Genomic DNA, 15089 nt, shown 5'->3' with positions numbered 1-15089 from the left:
GAGGTGCATGCTCCAAGTTAATGTTTCTTAGCCATTTTTAGATCATACCCTCCCTTCTGATAGCAGCCTGTCTCATGGTGTATGTGATCTATGCAATTACATATGGTTTTATTCATACAACAGGGTGAGCACATGGTCAGCTTCTCATTAAAACAAGCCTTTGGTGGTGATATTTTATATTAAAAATAGAAATGCAACATTAATTCAGAGAGAGATCAGTGCCCAGCAGCCCTTCCCGCAGTCATTCTGCAGTGCTGGGGGTGCAGATGGGTGTTGTGTCAGCACACAGCAGCAGGTGTGTGTATGATACATGCATATGGCATGCCCAGCACTCCATATAACCCCTCACCCTGTGATTCAGTGAGGGAGAGGATGTGCATATAAACATTTCAGTGGGGAATGTAGAAGAGCGTGAAGCAGAGGGGAAGACACAAATGGAAGTTGCTCTGTAGAGACTAGGCATGGTGGCCACCATGGTTTGGCCTCTCACTCACCTCTTTTCCCTCCCTATAGGCTGAGAGGAGCCATGGTGGACATGAGGCTGGAGCTGGTTACTTCTGCCCCTCATCCCACAATGTAAAAACTCCATCTCACTGTATTCTCAAATGTGAGAGTTGATGCTTTAAGTGCCAGCATATTTGTGGTCATCTAAATCATGTAATAAATAGTAGTCAGGGAGAGAAAATCAAATTCTTCAAGGAAATCTTTAAGAAGATGCTGTAACAAGGTGTAATTGACCTGAAGACCAGCATGCTACTAAAAGCAGAAGCAGCAAATGGCAAAGTGGAAACAGTTTACACTTTGTGCACTGGTGCAAGGATGCATGGTGCTCACAAGCAGACCTTAAGGATAATATTCCCTTAAGAAGGTGACCTCATCTCTAGTGTAAGCTACCTGTAGAGGTATGTAAACATTTTTTCTGGCTGTAAAAAAATCATATTCAACAGATTTGTCATCCCATAAAACCCCCTAGGAATGATGGAATGGAAATGTGCTCGTGTATCATGCTTGGTCTGCACCTTGCCCTTCAATCTTCTGGCACGTGTCTGAAATAAAATAGGTCAGCACTACTTTTTCTTCCAGCAAACCAGCTACATCATGTTAGCTTGTTGTGTGATAACTCAGGCTCCCCTCTCAAACCATTTAGCATGGATTACTTTTTTTTTAAGCAGAGTTAAATATGCCTCAGTTGTTTTTCAATCCTCTTAGCTGCGTGGATTTTAAAACATTCTGACTGTTTAAATAACTGCCAGAGTACATCACAGGAGGTGTTAAATTGCTCAGATGTATTTAATTGATCACCTTTTTTTCCCCCTTTCTTTTTTTTTTTTTTCCCCCACAACCTAACTTGCTCTGGCTGTGGACCCAGTGATTCCTGTCAAAACTAAGGGAAAAGTTGTCCTTAGAAGACTGAAGACTCAATCTCAGGTGTGTTACATGCCTTTCACTTAACAAAATGCCCTTAACGGCAAGCCAGCAATTGCCCCTTCTCAGTCTCCCAGACCCCCCTGAATGTCTATTAGCTGTAGGTATTCCCTGAATGTGAAGTAGGTAAATAGCCAGAGGTGTGCACTAAAGCAGGGAAGGTCGTTTTGGGCTTTTTGTTGAAACGGAAGGGTGACCCATAGGTGATAAATCCCAACTCTAACCACAGAGTTTGCACTACAGAGAATAAATAACCCTGTCCTGACTTGATTTTGTCATTGCCCATCAAAAATCAGTTGCAGTGGAACTACACCAAAAGTTAACAGGCAGGAATTTCCACCTATTTCCCATAAAGGAAATTATTCTTTTTTCAGTCCCTTGGAAAAGGTACTTTAAACATACAAAACATATAGCAGTTCATTTGCTACACCATGTCAGTTCCCAGTGCTGTCAGTCATTACCCAGCCAGCATATTATTCAGAAGGTGGAGCTGTCAGGCAGAAGGAATAAAAGGTAAGAAAAGGAAGGCTTTTGCTTCTTGCTGATGCCAAGGGTAAGTGAGATTATGTCAAACCTTTTAAAGAGTCTCCCTTCTCTGCCCCACCCCCTGCTCCTATATAACACACGCTGCATTTAGCAATACCTGCTTTAACCCAGCCGGTGGTGGGGTGTGTGTGCGTGCCTGCTTCTCACCCCTGCCAATGGATGCTCTCACCAGCAATCTCCTTGAATGGCTCTGTGTGGGTGTCACCATACTTTTTGGGGTGACTGTGTTCTACACAACCAAGAGGAGCCCGGCAGAGAAAGCAAACCTTCTGGTCTGGAGGCTCCTTCCCACCTTACTGGGGCTGCTGTGTGTGGCCATGCTGGGCACTGGTGGGGGACTGGTGGTGTTTTGTACCATGTGCCTCATCTTTGTGTACCTGGGCAGCAGGGCACTGCTGCCCGTGGGCGACAAAGCTGTGCTCATCACAGGTAGGGTGCTGCAGATGTGCTCCGGGAAGCAAAAGCTGCCTTTTCTCACCAGTGGGATGGAAAACTTTGTGTCCTTTGTATCTATCAAATGCATGCTGAGAAGGTTTCCTTTTATTGTTATTTTTCCTCATTTTATTTCTTTTGCCAGAGATGCTTTTTCCAGGTAAATAAGTGTTCTGAAATTAAGTGGAAGAGCATCTTAATGATGCTATTTATTTTTTAGTGTCTCATTTAATCTTTTCAAGTAGCTTTTTAGACATGCTTGTGAAACGAACTGATGCAAAAAGCACGAGAATGCTTATGGTGGTCTAATTTTAAGAAGAGACATTAATTTCTGGAAGCCTTGAAACACCACATTCCTACTTTACTTTTTGTTTGCTTGAATTTATTGCAGTGGTTATAGATGTATGGTTATCTTTTAGTGTGCCAATTTACACCGTGCTCTCTGTGTATGGCATGCATAAATTTCCAGGCACTGGTTTGGTGCCACCTCTGAAACAATGTGTGAAATAATTTACCTCCACTAGCAGTGAAAGTGCAGAGCTAACGAATTCAGTCTGTATTAACACTCTGCTCTGCTCAAAACACACTTGTAGTTTGCAGGAATGGCATTTGTTGTTTTATGGCTTTTCTCCTGTTCTAAAACTTTAAATGTTGGTTGTTTGTGTTAATCCAAACTTTAAACCTGAGTGCCTGCCAATTGCTTCTTGCACTGTTAACTTGCTCTTCCCCCCCTTTATTTTTCCTTTCTTTGCTTTATTTTCTCTGTTTGCCCTCTGGACAGCTGAATTAAGTTGCTTTGGTTTATAGATCCGGGGTTTGTTGGTTTTTTTTTTTGCATAATTTCATTTTGTTTTATAGGGACACCTGGAAATAGTTTAAATTTGCCTAGCAAGCATTAATAGGGCAATTAAATACAAAAGTTGAGAGGCTAAGATGAGCAGCAAGTTCTCCCCTCCTGGTTTATCTGCCAGCTGGGTTTCTCCCTGCAGGTGTCTGAGATGAAGATAGATGTCAGGTGAAGGGGGGTGGGGAGTGGGGAACACTCCTGTTCCACCCCTGCAGACACAAGGGTTGTGCTCACACCTGGCCATCTCCTTGCTTTTTGTAAGAGTGAAGTTCTTCAGGAAGAAGCTCTGTCTTGGAGCTTACCTTCTCTAGGGAATCTGAATTAGAGCAACATGGGGGAGTGAAGAACATTTGGGTATGTTCCAGTGAGTCAGTGTGCTTTCTTTGTACCTCTGCTGCAACTGTCCTGATGAAATACAAGTTTGGACACCTCTGACAACTGACACATCTGAGGAGGCTCTTCTTGGTCTTTATTTGATCCAGACCGGTATGCAACCAATTAAATCCTCCATCAACTGGAACGAAAGTTTTACTCAACACATGCTTTGGTTAAATTGCTCTAATTGTAGTACTCTTCTCCATGCCAACTTGAGGATGTGTGTCTGCATGCATGTGCAGGTGTAAGGTGCTTTTAAATCAATTTTGGTGTAATTTTCTCCAATTTAGACAAGATCTGAGACAGGCACTTCATGGTAAATGATAATTTTTCTCATTATTCCCCCCCTTTCCCCTCTTTTCAGCCCTGCAGGGTTTAGGAATGCTGCTGTGCTCTGGGCAGCTGCCACATATCATGTCTGAGACAGCTGCCTTTGGCCAGAGGATGGAGTAATCTCTGTGCTTCTCTGCCTGGGTTTTGTCAAATGTTGTTCTGGTCTTCTTTGGATGTGCCTTGAAGAGGTGCTGCTGTGAGTTATACATTTAACCCAGCAGTTCATCAGTGTACCATGCTAAGGAAAAAACTGTGCCCAGCTGTCAAAATGCCTTTTCACATGAATAACTGTGTGTATGTGAGCAGTTTTAAAGTCACTGGTGAAATATTTCTGCTGATCCTCTTGCTGAGATTGAGTGTTTCACTGTCCTTAAACAGAAGCTCCTGGGCTTAGTGTAGTTTTGTAGACCCAGTAGCCAGCTTCCTTAGAAATATCCCTGAAGATCTGCAATAGCAGGAATTGTAAAATTCTTGTCTTGATTATTCTTTCTGCAGTGAGATGAATTTCTGTTGTTAATGTGGTCTTTTCCTTCTTGACCTGTGACTTGGCACTTCTGACGCTCAGTGAGAGTGGATGATAAATTCTCAGTAACGACTCAGTTACAGCCAGCAGTGACTTTCTTGTAATAAATCTTCCAGTCATTCACAAATTGTTATGTCTGACATAGAAGCAAGGGATTGGAGGGGAAAATTCTTTCTTCCCCATAGAGTCCTAACTGCTGTTTGAATGTTAGGAGTTGCAGGATAAAGTTTCTCTGGACTTCAAGAACAAGTTTAAACTCAGACTGGATTTGTCTTGATAAAAGTTGGGGGAAAGCCCAGCAGCAGGCACAGAAACACTACTTCTTATTTCCTTCTTGGAATTGCTACTCCCACCTCTAGCTGTTGGGCACTCTGTCTTACCCAAGTTAAGCTGCGATGTCAAACTTAAGTAATATGCAGCTCTGGGACTGTGTACTTTCTGGGAAAGATTTGATCCAGAAATAGGTGGGTTTCACTAGAAGAAAAAGGAGGAAAGCCACCCCACCTCCAAATCCAGAAATCTGGCATATCTTTGGGGTATTTTCAGGCCTCTTCATGTCCCTATAGGGAATTCCAAGAATGCAGGCTTGTTATCTTGGTTTTTTTTGAGGCAGTGCTGTGAGGAGTGAAGTACGATATACGTGGTGCTTGCTGCATCTTCAACAAACTGCAGGCATCCAAAACAAAACACCAAGCCACCCCCCTCCAACAACACCTCCCCCCAAGATCTTTTCTTTTTCCTTTAAAAGAAGGGGCTTAAGTAGAGCATGAGTAATTATTTACAACATCTTACACTGATTGATCCTAGCATTTAGTATGTTCATTCAAATCACTTTGAATTTATTTATTTAAACACTCAAGCCCCAGTTAAAAGACAGAACCCAGAGATGGAAACTCTGGCATGATTAGGATGAGTCTGTCTGGCAGTCAAGTTTTGTTGACTATGGGTTTTGAGTAAAGGAGCAGGCAAGTGTGAATACCTATGGCAGTATCTGCCTCAGTGTGCTGAAATGGCAGATGAGCCTTTTCAAGTTGCTGGTAAAGCTAAGCAGGGATTATGGCAGCTCTTTCACAAACAAGAAAGTAGTGAGAAACTGGCAGGAGTCCCAGCCTGTTGTCCCACATTCAAGTTTTGAAGCTGAGCTTCAACAAGTTGCTACCATGGGAGATTTTTCCCAATGAGAACAATCAGCCACTGAAATAACCTGGGAAGTGGCGGACTCCCCAGCTGCAGACACTTTTGAGATTATCATAGAATCAGTAAGGTTGGAAAAGACCTCAGAGATCATCAAGTCCAACCTGTCACCCAACACCTCATGACTAACCAAATCATGGCTTCAAGTGCCACATCCAATCCCCTCTTGAACACCTCCAGGGATGGTGACTCCACCACCTCCCCGGGCAGACCATTCCATTGGCCAACAACTCTTTCTGTGAAGAACTTTCTCCTCACCTCAAGCCTAAACAAGTCTGGTGCAGCTTGAGACTGTGTCCTCTTGTTCTGGTGCTGGTTGCCTAGGACAAGAGACCAACCCCTTCCTGGCTACAACCTCCCTTCAGGTAGTTGTAGACAGCAATAAGGTCTCCCCTGAACCTCCTCTTCTCCAGGCTAAGCAACCCCAGCTCCCTTATCCTCTCCTCATAGGGCATGTGCTGAAGACGTCTCACCAGCTTCATTGCCCTTCTCTGGACACATTCAAGAGTCTTAATATCCTTCTTAAATTGAGGGGCCCAGAACTGGACACAGTACTCAAAGTGTAGCCTAACCAGTGCTGAGTACAGGGGCAGAATGACTTCCCTGCTCCTGCTGGCTGATCAGAGTGCTGGGCCATCTTATCTAGACTGCTTTTCCCAAGAAAGGTTGGGACTGGCTGATCCTTGAAGGTGTGCTGCAGTGTTGTGGGACATGCTGATGTATCTGCTTTACAGTGTGAGAACTGCATTCATTTCTTAAACTCCTAATTTTCTTTCCAATGTTATCCTTTGCAAAACTCCTGCAGCACACTCCCAGTAACCTCTTTCCCTGCCTCTAGCAGAGCCCTGTGTAACTTCATTTGGAATCTCGGTGTGAGGATGGGTGAAATGTTTCCTCCCTTGCAAATAAGCTTCTCTCTAGGTGGCAAGAATGGAAACAGGAATGAAAAAAGACAGCAGGAGAGAAAACAATTGGAAGTATCTTAAGAAAGACTTATGAATCAACTGAATAATTTGTTAGATATTTATCATTGTTACCTGGTGGGAAGAATTGTGCAATCATGATCGCAGAGCTTGTTTGTGTAGTTGTTCTTATAGAGCTTCCTGCATTTGGTGGTTCATTGCTTTAGATGGACCAAGTTTGGAAGAGGCTACAGATGCTAAGAGAGATTCTGATGCATGTCTGCATGAATTAAATAGTTAATGCTATTTGGCTTAGCCTAAAAATGCCATTCTGAAGCTTTCTTAGGATTTGAAAGCATTGGAACTCCTTTGCAGGTAAAGAAACAGGTGCTTAGTTGGCTTGGTCACAAGCTGTGACAAGAGTGTGTTTATCAGAAGGATCTGGATAGTAGAAGTGTGACTAAAATAATGCCACTTTGAAGTACAACAGTTTGAATTCCAGTGCACTAAGTGCTTTGTCCCTCTGAAATTTCAAACTAAAATATTTGTGGGTTTCTCTCTCTCTCTCTCTTTTTTTTCTCCCCTAGAAACTTTTGGCATCATGTTTAAATCTGAATATTTGTATAAACCAAATCAGAGTTTTCTTTACTCTGTATGTACAAAGTAAGTCTTAGAATCTGTCAGAGTGCATGAGTTGGTGGCATCAGCTCTAAGCCAATAGAACATGGTCTAACAGTCTTTGTGGAACCTGTAAACATTCATCTCCTCAAACCTTCAGATGTGAAACTTCCTTCTTCCTCTCATATATGTCAGTGACTTTATTTCATCTTTTTGGTTACATTTACATGTATATGTGCTGCTTTGGGGTGTTCTCTGGCTTTTTTTCTTCTTTAGGGACTCACTTTTCAAGTGTCTTTTTGATGCTTTCAGGAAGTGACACTGGAATTGGACATGCACTGGCTAAATATCTGGATGACTTAGGTTTTGTTGTGTTTGCTGGGGTTTTGAACAAGGATGGACCAGGAGCTGAGGAACTGAGACGGTCCTGTTCTCAGAGACTCTCTGTGCTGCAGCTGGATATAACCAATATCACCCACGTCAAGGAGGCATATCTAAAAGTCTCAGAGAAGGTGCAAAATACAGGTACACTTTCTTCCATTCTAATGGGAGTACTTGTGTAGTTGCTTACATGGTGTATCTCTTCACTGTTGGCTGCATTGTGCTTTATGTGTAGGTTGTTTCCATGTCACAGTCTGTGGGAAGTCAGGTATTTATGTAGGTGACTTCTGCTTTCTGGGATATACAAAAAATGATGACTGGTCATGTGTTGCATACTGTGTATCTGTAGCTCCAGATTATCTCTGCTTTGATCTGGAGACACTATACAGCTCATCACTTTAATTTTTGTGGAGCTGGTTTCCTGCTCTATAGCAGCCCTGTGTTTTCTCCTTTTCCCAGGACTCTGGGGTGTTGTGAACAACGCAGGCATCCTGGGCTTCCCTGCTGATGGTGAGCTGATGCCCATGAGCACATACAGGCAATGCATGGAGGTGAATTTCTTTGGGGCTGTGGAGCTGTCCAAGACCTTCTTACCATTACTTCGGAAATCCCGGGGGAGGCTGGTTAATGTGTCCAGCATGGCAGGTGAGTTGAACTAAAGGACCAAACTTCTGGTGCAACAGGAAGAAAAAAAACTAACTGCCTTGGCAAACCCCTTTAGTCTTGCTTGTCAGTACACCTGGGGAGTTAGTATTATAGTTTCATTCAGGGTTGGAAGGGACCACAAGGATCATCTAGTTCCAACCCCCCTGCCATGGGCAGGGACACCCCACACTAGATCAGGCTGGACAGAGCCTCATCCAGCCTGGGCTTAAACACCTCCAGGGACGGGGCCTCGACCACCTCCCTGGACAACCCATTCCAGGGTTTCACCACTCTCATGGTGAAGAACTTCCTCCTCACATCCAGCCTGAATCTCCCCACCTCCAGCTTCATTCCATTCCCCCTAGTTCTATCACTACCTGAGATCCTGAGAAGTCCTTCCCCAGCCTTCCTGTAGGCCCCCTTCAGATACTGGAAGGCCACAATGAGGTCACCTCGGAGCCTTCTCTTCTGCAGACTGAACAGCCCCAACTCCTTCAGTCTGTCCTCGTAGGAGAGGTGCTCCAGCCCTCTGATCATCCTTGTGGCCCTTCTCTGGACACGCTCCAGCACCTCCACATCCCTCATGTAATAGGGGTTCCAGAACTGGAGGCAGTACTCCAGGTGGGGTCTCACCCGGGCTGAGTAGAGGGGGAGGATCATCTAGGTAAGAAGTGCAGGTTTCCTTACATTTAGGAGACTTTTCCTAGAACCCAGACCTTAAAGCAGGAGAGTTTCATATGGATAAAAATATGATGTTATAGAAAAGACAGTAAAATTCATATCTACAGGTGCTGAGTGATAGCTTTGTGAGCTGGCAGAAAGATGGGTGGTTTATCAGGCATGTTTCTATAACACATTCCAGCAGAAGCCTGTGTCCACCTCAGTTTGTGTCATCGAGCCACATCATGGAGATGCCTCAAAGCTTAATTCTTCAAGTGCAGAAGGCAGCCACATTGCTTTGCTGCATCCTGTGGCTCTTTACAAACAACACTGTCTTAGAGCATGGTCTGCTAATAACCTGAGACCTGAAGAGAATGCGTCTTTGGTTGATGGGTTGGACACGATGATCTTGAAGGTCTCTTCCAACCTATTCTATTCTATGTTTGTTTTCAAAATACTTTAGTCTAACATCTTAGCAAAATGGTATATTAATGGCTCTTAGAAATTAGAGCATATGACATGCTCTGCAGTTTTCTGCCATAAATTGGATCCTGTGCTTACTACCTATGTGCCTTTATAACAGAAGCTTCTATTCTAGGAGGACAGCTGAGATGCTAAGATGTAGGAGCAGAAATAATACAGTATCTGGTTGCCAACAGCTGAGGATCAAGAATGATCCTTTGAAACTTAAACCTGCTAGAAACAGAATGTGATGATGCTGAAAAGCATTTTAGTTGAAGACCTCCTAAGGATTTACTGTATCATCTGCTTGTCAAATTTTCCTTTGTCTTGGACCTTATTTCTGTACAGTCCACTCAGTTCCTGCTGTATTGCTGAGGTGGATTGTGCAGGTGCTGCCTTCTGTTCATGGCTTACATTAAGGATGTTCCCTCAGCCTTGCTTTGACACTGCTGTCTTCTGTGGCTATTTTTCAATCCCAAGTACGTTTTGTAGCTGCATGCCCGTGTTTATGGTTTGTTGCTGACTCTTAAAGAAATCAGAATTACTAGAAGGACCTTTCTGGTGCTGCTCTGCCCATTAGACCTTGCAAGCAGAGAGAGAGCACAGACCTCTGTTTTCCCTGAGTGAGCAAGTGAAGCCTACAGTTCCATGCTTTGGGGCAAATATCTTAATTCTTGATGTGAATCTGAGCTGCCTTCCAGGGACAAATGGAGAGCTTTCTTCTGTTGAGTAATTTGCCCTTACAGGAGTTTATAATGACCTTGCTTAAACTATAGCTGTTTGCACAGATGTTCTTTCATGAGGGCTGGTTTGGGTAAATAGCTTCCTCTTAACACAGGGTCTGAGGGTCCTTTAGTAAAACATTAGCAGAAAAGTTAGTGAGGTCTCACTGTGCTGAATCTATTCCTGTCTGTGTAGAGCCAATTTAACTGGACTTGAGGTTAGCCTGACCTCAGAGGGAAAAATGAGGTGATTCAATTGGCTCAAGCCAATTGAAGCCCAAACTTATTCAGATACATACAGAAGAATAATTAATGTATAACTGGCCTGACTTTTTCAAAGGAAATGAGTGTGTAGGAAGCTCCTGTGATACCTTGGTTGATACAGTATAAACCACAATAAGTGGCACCAGTATCTTATAAGAAAATTCCCCTATAGCAAAGAATTATCTTTTAAAAGATTCAAATACATTGAGATCAATGTGTGATGTCCAAAACACAGACTGTGCTGGAGGATGTGGCCAGCTGCCCATGCAGGGAGGAGGAGGAGTAGTGATAGAATAGAATAAACCAGGTTGGAAGAGACCTTCAAGATCATTGTGTCCAACTGATCATCCAACACCACATAATCAACTAACCCATGGCACCAAGCACCCTGTCAAGTCTCCTCCTGAACACCTCCAGTGATGGTGACTCCACCACCTCCTTGGGCAGTCCATTCCAATGGACAATCACTCTCTGTGTAAAACTTCCTCCTAACCTCCAGCCTAAACCTCCTCTGGCACAGCCTGAGACTGTGTCCTCTTGTTCTGGTACTGGTTGCCTGGGAGAAGAGACCAACCTCTGCCTGTCTACAACCCCCCTTCAGGTAGTTGTAGAGAGCAATAAGGTCACCCCTGAGTCTCCTCTTCTCCAGGCTAAGCAACCCCAGCTCCCTCAGTCAGTGATGTGCCTCGAGAGAAGAGTTGCCCATTCTGCTCCCTCCTGCTTGCTGTGCCAATACAGCCTATGGTGGCTGTGGCAACTCCTAAATTGGACAGTGATACTCTGTGTGGTGATCACACCAACCCTGTGGAGAGAGTGGGGAGGCTGGAGAATAGTAAGATGCTCAAAGTGGTTTTGGATTTTTCTAAAGCTGAAGTGACCTTCTGCCAGCTCTTGAAACAGAGGAAGTCTGTGTTTGGAAGCTTTTGTTTTGTAAACATATGATTTACTTTAAATGCACCTAAAATGCTGTATTCTTTCTAATGTTTTTTCCATCTAAACAAATGCTCCTGGGGATTGGAGAAGGTGGGGGGTAACTGTAGGAAGGGGATCTGCTTCTGTGATATGTCTCAGGGAGTTCTGTTGCCTCGGGGGTGTGATTCCAACCTTGGTTTGCCCACAGAGGTTTTCCCCACTCTTGCTCTCCTGTCTGCTCTTTCTGAAACTATCTGGAAAGAACTGGAAAGTACATCTGCTAGAATTAAGATTACTTACTCTGTTGTAACTGTGATTTATAGCAGGAGCTTGAAATTCCTGTTACAGTGACAACAAGAACAGGAGCATTAAACTATTGCTTCACTAATTCTGTGAACTAAACCATAATCTGTTTATGAAACTAGCAATCCCAACTTTCAGCAATTTCTAATCACAATGCTGCCATACAAGGTGTCTTACCCGGTGTTACTGTACATAACTGCTAATTTATCTTTCACTTTCTCTATTTTAACCTTTAGGAAGAAATGATACCCCCTCTGACTTGCCTTTAACCTCAGGGAGGGCCATATAACTTCAGTTGTGCTCTAATCTTCCTTCTAAATCACAAAAATAAGGGCTGGAAAGAGCCAGCCTCGAGCTTTATCTTGTTTGTATTGCTCCTGCAGGAGGCATTCCGCTACCAAGATACGCTGCATATGGTGCATCAAAAGCAGCTCTGTCCATGTTTTCTGGAGTAATGAGGCAAGAGCTCTCCAAATGGGGAGTTAAAGTTGCTGCAATTCATCCATCAGGCTTCCGAACAGGTTGGTATTTGACATTTCAGGTAGTTTTCTGCTTTGCCTCTTTCCCCATAGTCCAGGGTCCCCAAACAGAGCCCTGAGTGATTCTCAGAAGTTGAACTTCCACCCCCACCTCCCTTTACATTGCTTATGGAAATCAAGATGTTCCCTCTGTGTTTCTGTACAGTGCCTCTTTCTGCCTTGCAAGTGCAGCCTTTCCCTGGGCAGAGACCTCTTTGCTTTGTGACAGGGCAAGGTTCAGACAATTGATGTGTTTCCTTTGCTCTGGTTGCTCAAGGTAACAAACCAAGTATCATGGTATCACTGATTACAGTGTTATGGCTTGCTTGTCCTGCATGAGAGCTTCAGGACCTGCTGTTAGTCCTAAGTTTCTCTATCTTTGAGCTCTCTTTATTGAGCTGCTCAGTCTTGCATCAAAGTACCTGCAGCAATACCTGTCATCCTGTGCACTTGCTGTCAATATTACACTACATAGTCTCTGATCTTTCTACACCTTCCCTCTGTTGTGCTCCTTTTGCTTTCTGTTCCAAATCCTCCTTCTCTTCCTCCTACTGCTCTGAGCACTTTCTGCACAGCCTGCCCAGGTCACAGACTCATCTCTGGCTGCACACACCCTCACTGTACCTCACACCCACTTGCAGGTTCCTGCTCTGTGTGCATACCTGGCAGCTGAGGACAGCATCAAATCCCATTGCTGCCTATTCAGCAGGACCTAGTGCCTTCATGGAGACAATCCTTGTGCTGATGAAAAGTAAAATGGCTTTTTCCATAAAACACTGCTCCTTTGAATGCATCCTGGGAAGGGGCCCTGTGGGTCACTGGGCTCTGACAGCACCTCTGTGGTCAGTGTTACATACCTGAGGTTTTACATTCGAGGCCCTGCTTAGCTGTTGTCAGTCTTCTGATTCAAAACTTCATGCATCAAAACAAACCCCAGTATCTGAGATTTAAATATTTAAGATTACTTTTTGTTGGTTTGTTTTATTGGTGATGCTTAATTCATGACAGCCAGGCAATAGATGCATTGGAAAAAACCCACTGCTTTCATTCCTGCATTATGCAGATGGGGGAAAACAGATTTATATATATATTTAACCAAAAATCTGGACTAACTCAAGCCTGATCCTTCATGGAAGTCATTACTGAAATACCAGTGTCACTTGTGAAAGAGAAGCTTAGCACCCAAGTGAATGCTGGTTATCTTAGTTTGCCCACCTTTCCTCAGTTGCTCACTTCTGTTAATAAGTACTGGTTAGGAAAACACACAAAACAAATAGACAGAATGGGGTATGTGTGTGTGGGAGGGGAGGGTGGCAGGGAAGGGGAAAAAGTGCTGACTTGAGAGAGCTTTGTTTTTTTGGGTAGAGCTGGTAACCAAATGGTGTAAGAACCCCATGGTTTTTGGGTAGTCTGCTTTGTGCTTTCCCTTTCCTTCCAGGTAAAAGCACTCATGGCTGAGCAGCTGTTTTGTCAGTTGTTCAATCCAGTTTAGAACAACTGTGAATCAGGGTGGTGATGGAGAACAACTCACTGACTGTTAACTAGAGATGATTTTTTTTCACTTTGGCCCCAGACTGACTTGCTGTCCCGTGCTGTTGCCACTGCAGGTATACAAGGCACAGCTGACCTGTGGGCGAAGCAAGAAAAGGAGCTGATAGAGAACCTGCCAGCAGACACAAGGCAAGACTATGGTGAAGACTACCTCCTGGAGCTAAAGAGCTACCTCCTGCACATGCCAGTGCACTGTGATGCTGACCTCTCCCCCGTGCTGGGTGCTATCCTGCATGCTTTGCTGGCCAAGAGACCACACGGCTTGTACACTCCTGGCAAAGGGGCTTATATGCCCCTCTGCATCTTCTGCTACTTTCCTCTCTGGTTCTATGACTTTATCATTAGTAAGATGCTGAGTCCTAAGTCTGTCCCAAGGGCACTAAGAACATCAGAAGCTGCAAGCAAGGATCTCTGAGGCATCCCATCATCATTTATCTTATTTGACTTTAACTGGGATGAAAAACTGTTTTCAGACACTGCTGTTTATTGTATTGTCTTTGTTAAATTGCATTTACATCGCCTTGCAAACAGAGGCAAACCTTTGTGGTAAGAACAATGTTCAGGAAAAGCAGTGGGTAAACAAAGCTGTCCTCACACAGGGTGGTTTTGGGGAGCCTCCAGTGTTTGCCTGATGTTTTTGTATCCTGCCTTCTGTGTAAGGTATCTCATGAAGTTGCATAGTTCCTTCCTGCTTCAAAAGGTGCCACACAGACAAACTTACCTGTTGCTTGAGAATCAGCCATCTCACTGAACATTATAAAGTGTGACATATATCCTTTTTGGGGACTTGCAGAAACCTCTAATGCAAGTCTTGCTCATTGCTGTTTCAGTCTACTATGTTTAGAGTTGGTGGGGCTTTTGTTTGTTTTTGTTGTGTTGTTTTGGGGGTGTGTTGGTTTTCTTTTTTCTTTTCCAGGTCTGTTGCTGTTGGTCCTGAGGAATGATTGAAATGATTGACTTCCTCCCCCCTCCAAATGTTGTGAAGTATAGTTGTGATGTTTATAATGTGTCTTCTTTGCTAGGCTAAGTAACATAGACTAGATGGGGGTGGGGAAAATGAACATTGATAGACCAAAAGCTTCATAAAGAAGCAAGCAAGCTCCTTCCTTCAGTATTAGAAAAAGCAAGTGTATCAGAGGGTAATTTGATGTGACTGTCTTGGTCATTCTGTGTACATGACTGTGCTTTCTTAATTATTAGTAAACTCTGATCTCACTTCTGCTGTTTGTACAATTTCTTACTTGGTTTTGGGTTTATGAAGGACATGTGGCTTTGTCCATTTTTCCTGACACCTTCGTGTGCCTCCTTCTGCTTTGGGGAGGGTTTGGCTTGCTCCTCTAAGATCAGTCAGTCTTCAAGTTGGCTTTTGCAGAGTCTGATATCCATCTTCCAATAGATTTTGGTCACTCCTCTTCCCTAAAGTCATTGAAGGAACAGCAGCTGCCCTCTCTGCTGCTGGTTGTCCCTGCACCCTGT

General features: G+C 43.9%; 1 protein-coding gene across 1 annotated transcript; it reads left to right on the top strand.

Moving 5' to 3' along the window:
• Positions 1–2098: 2098 nt before the first annotated feature.
• Positions 2099–14828, top strand: HSD17B2 (hydroxysteroid 17-beta dehydrogenase 2). The gene is made up of 5 exons (XM_068150906.1): positions 2099–2400; positions 7508–7720; positions 8036–8221; positions 11928–12065; positions 13670–14828. Exons 1-5 carry the CDS (start codon positions 2127–2129, stop codon positions 14026–14028), a joined length of 1170 nt encoding a protein of 389 aa, XP_068007007.1. The 5' UTR covers positions 2099–2126; the 3' UTR covers positions 14029–14828.
• Positions 14829–15089: the final 261 nt, after the last annotated feature.

The sequence above is a fragment of the Melanerpes formicivorus genome, unplaced genomic scaffold (assembly GCF_026170545.1).
Source record: "Melanerpes formicivorus ecotype bairdi unplaced genomic scaffold, bMelFor1.0.p_v2 SCAF_20, whole genome shotgun sequence".
Classification (NCBI taxonomy): domain Eukaryota; kingdom Metazoa; phylum Chordata; class Aves; order Piciformes; family Picidae; genus Melanerpes; species Melanerpes formicivorus.
The sequence above is the reverse complement of the archived record's forward strand: the minus strand, read 5'-3'. Positions and strand labels throughout refer to the sequence as shown.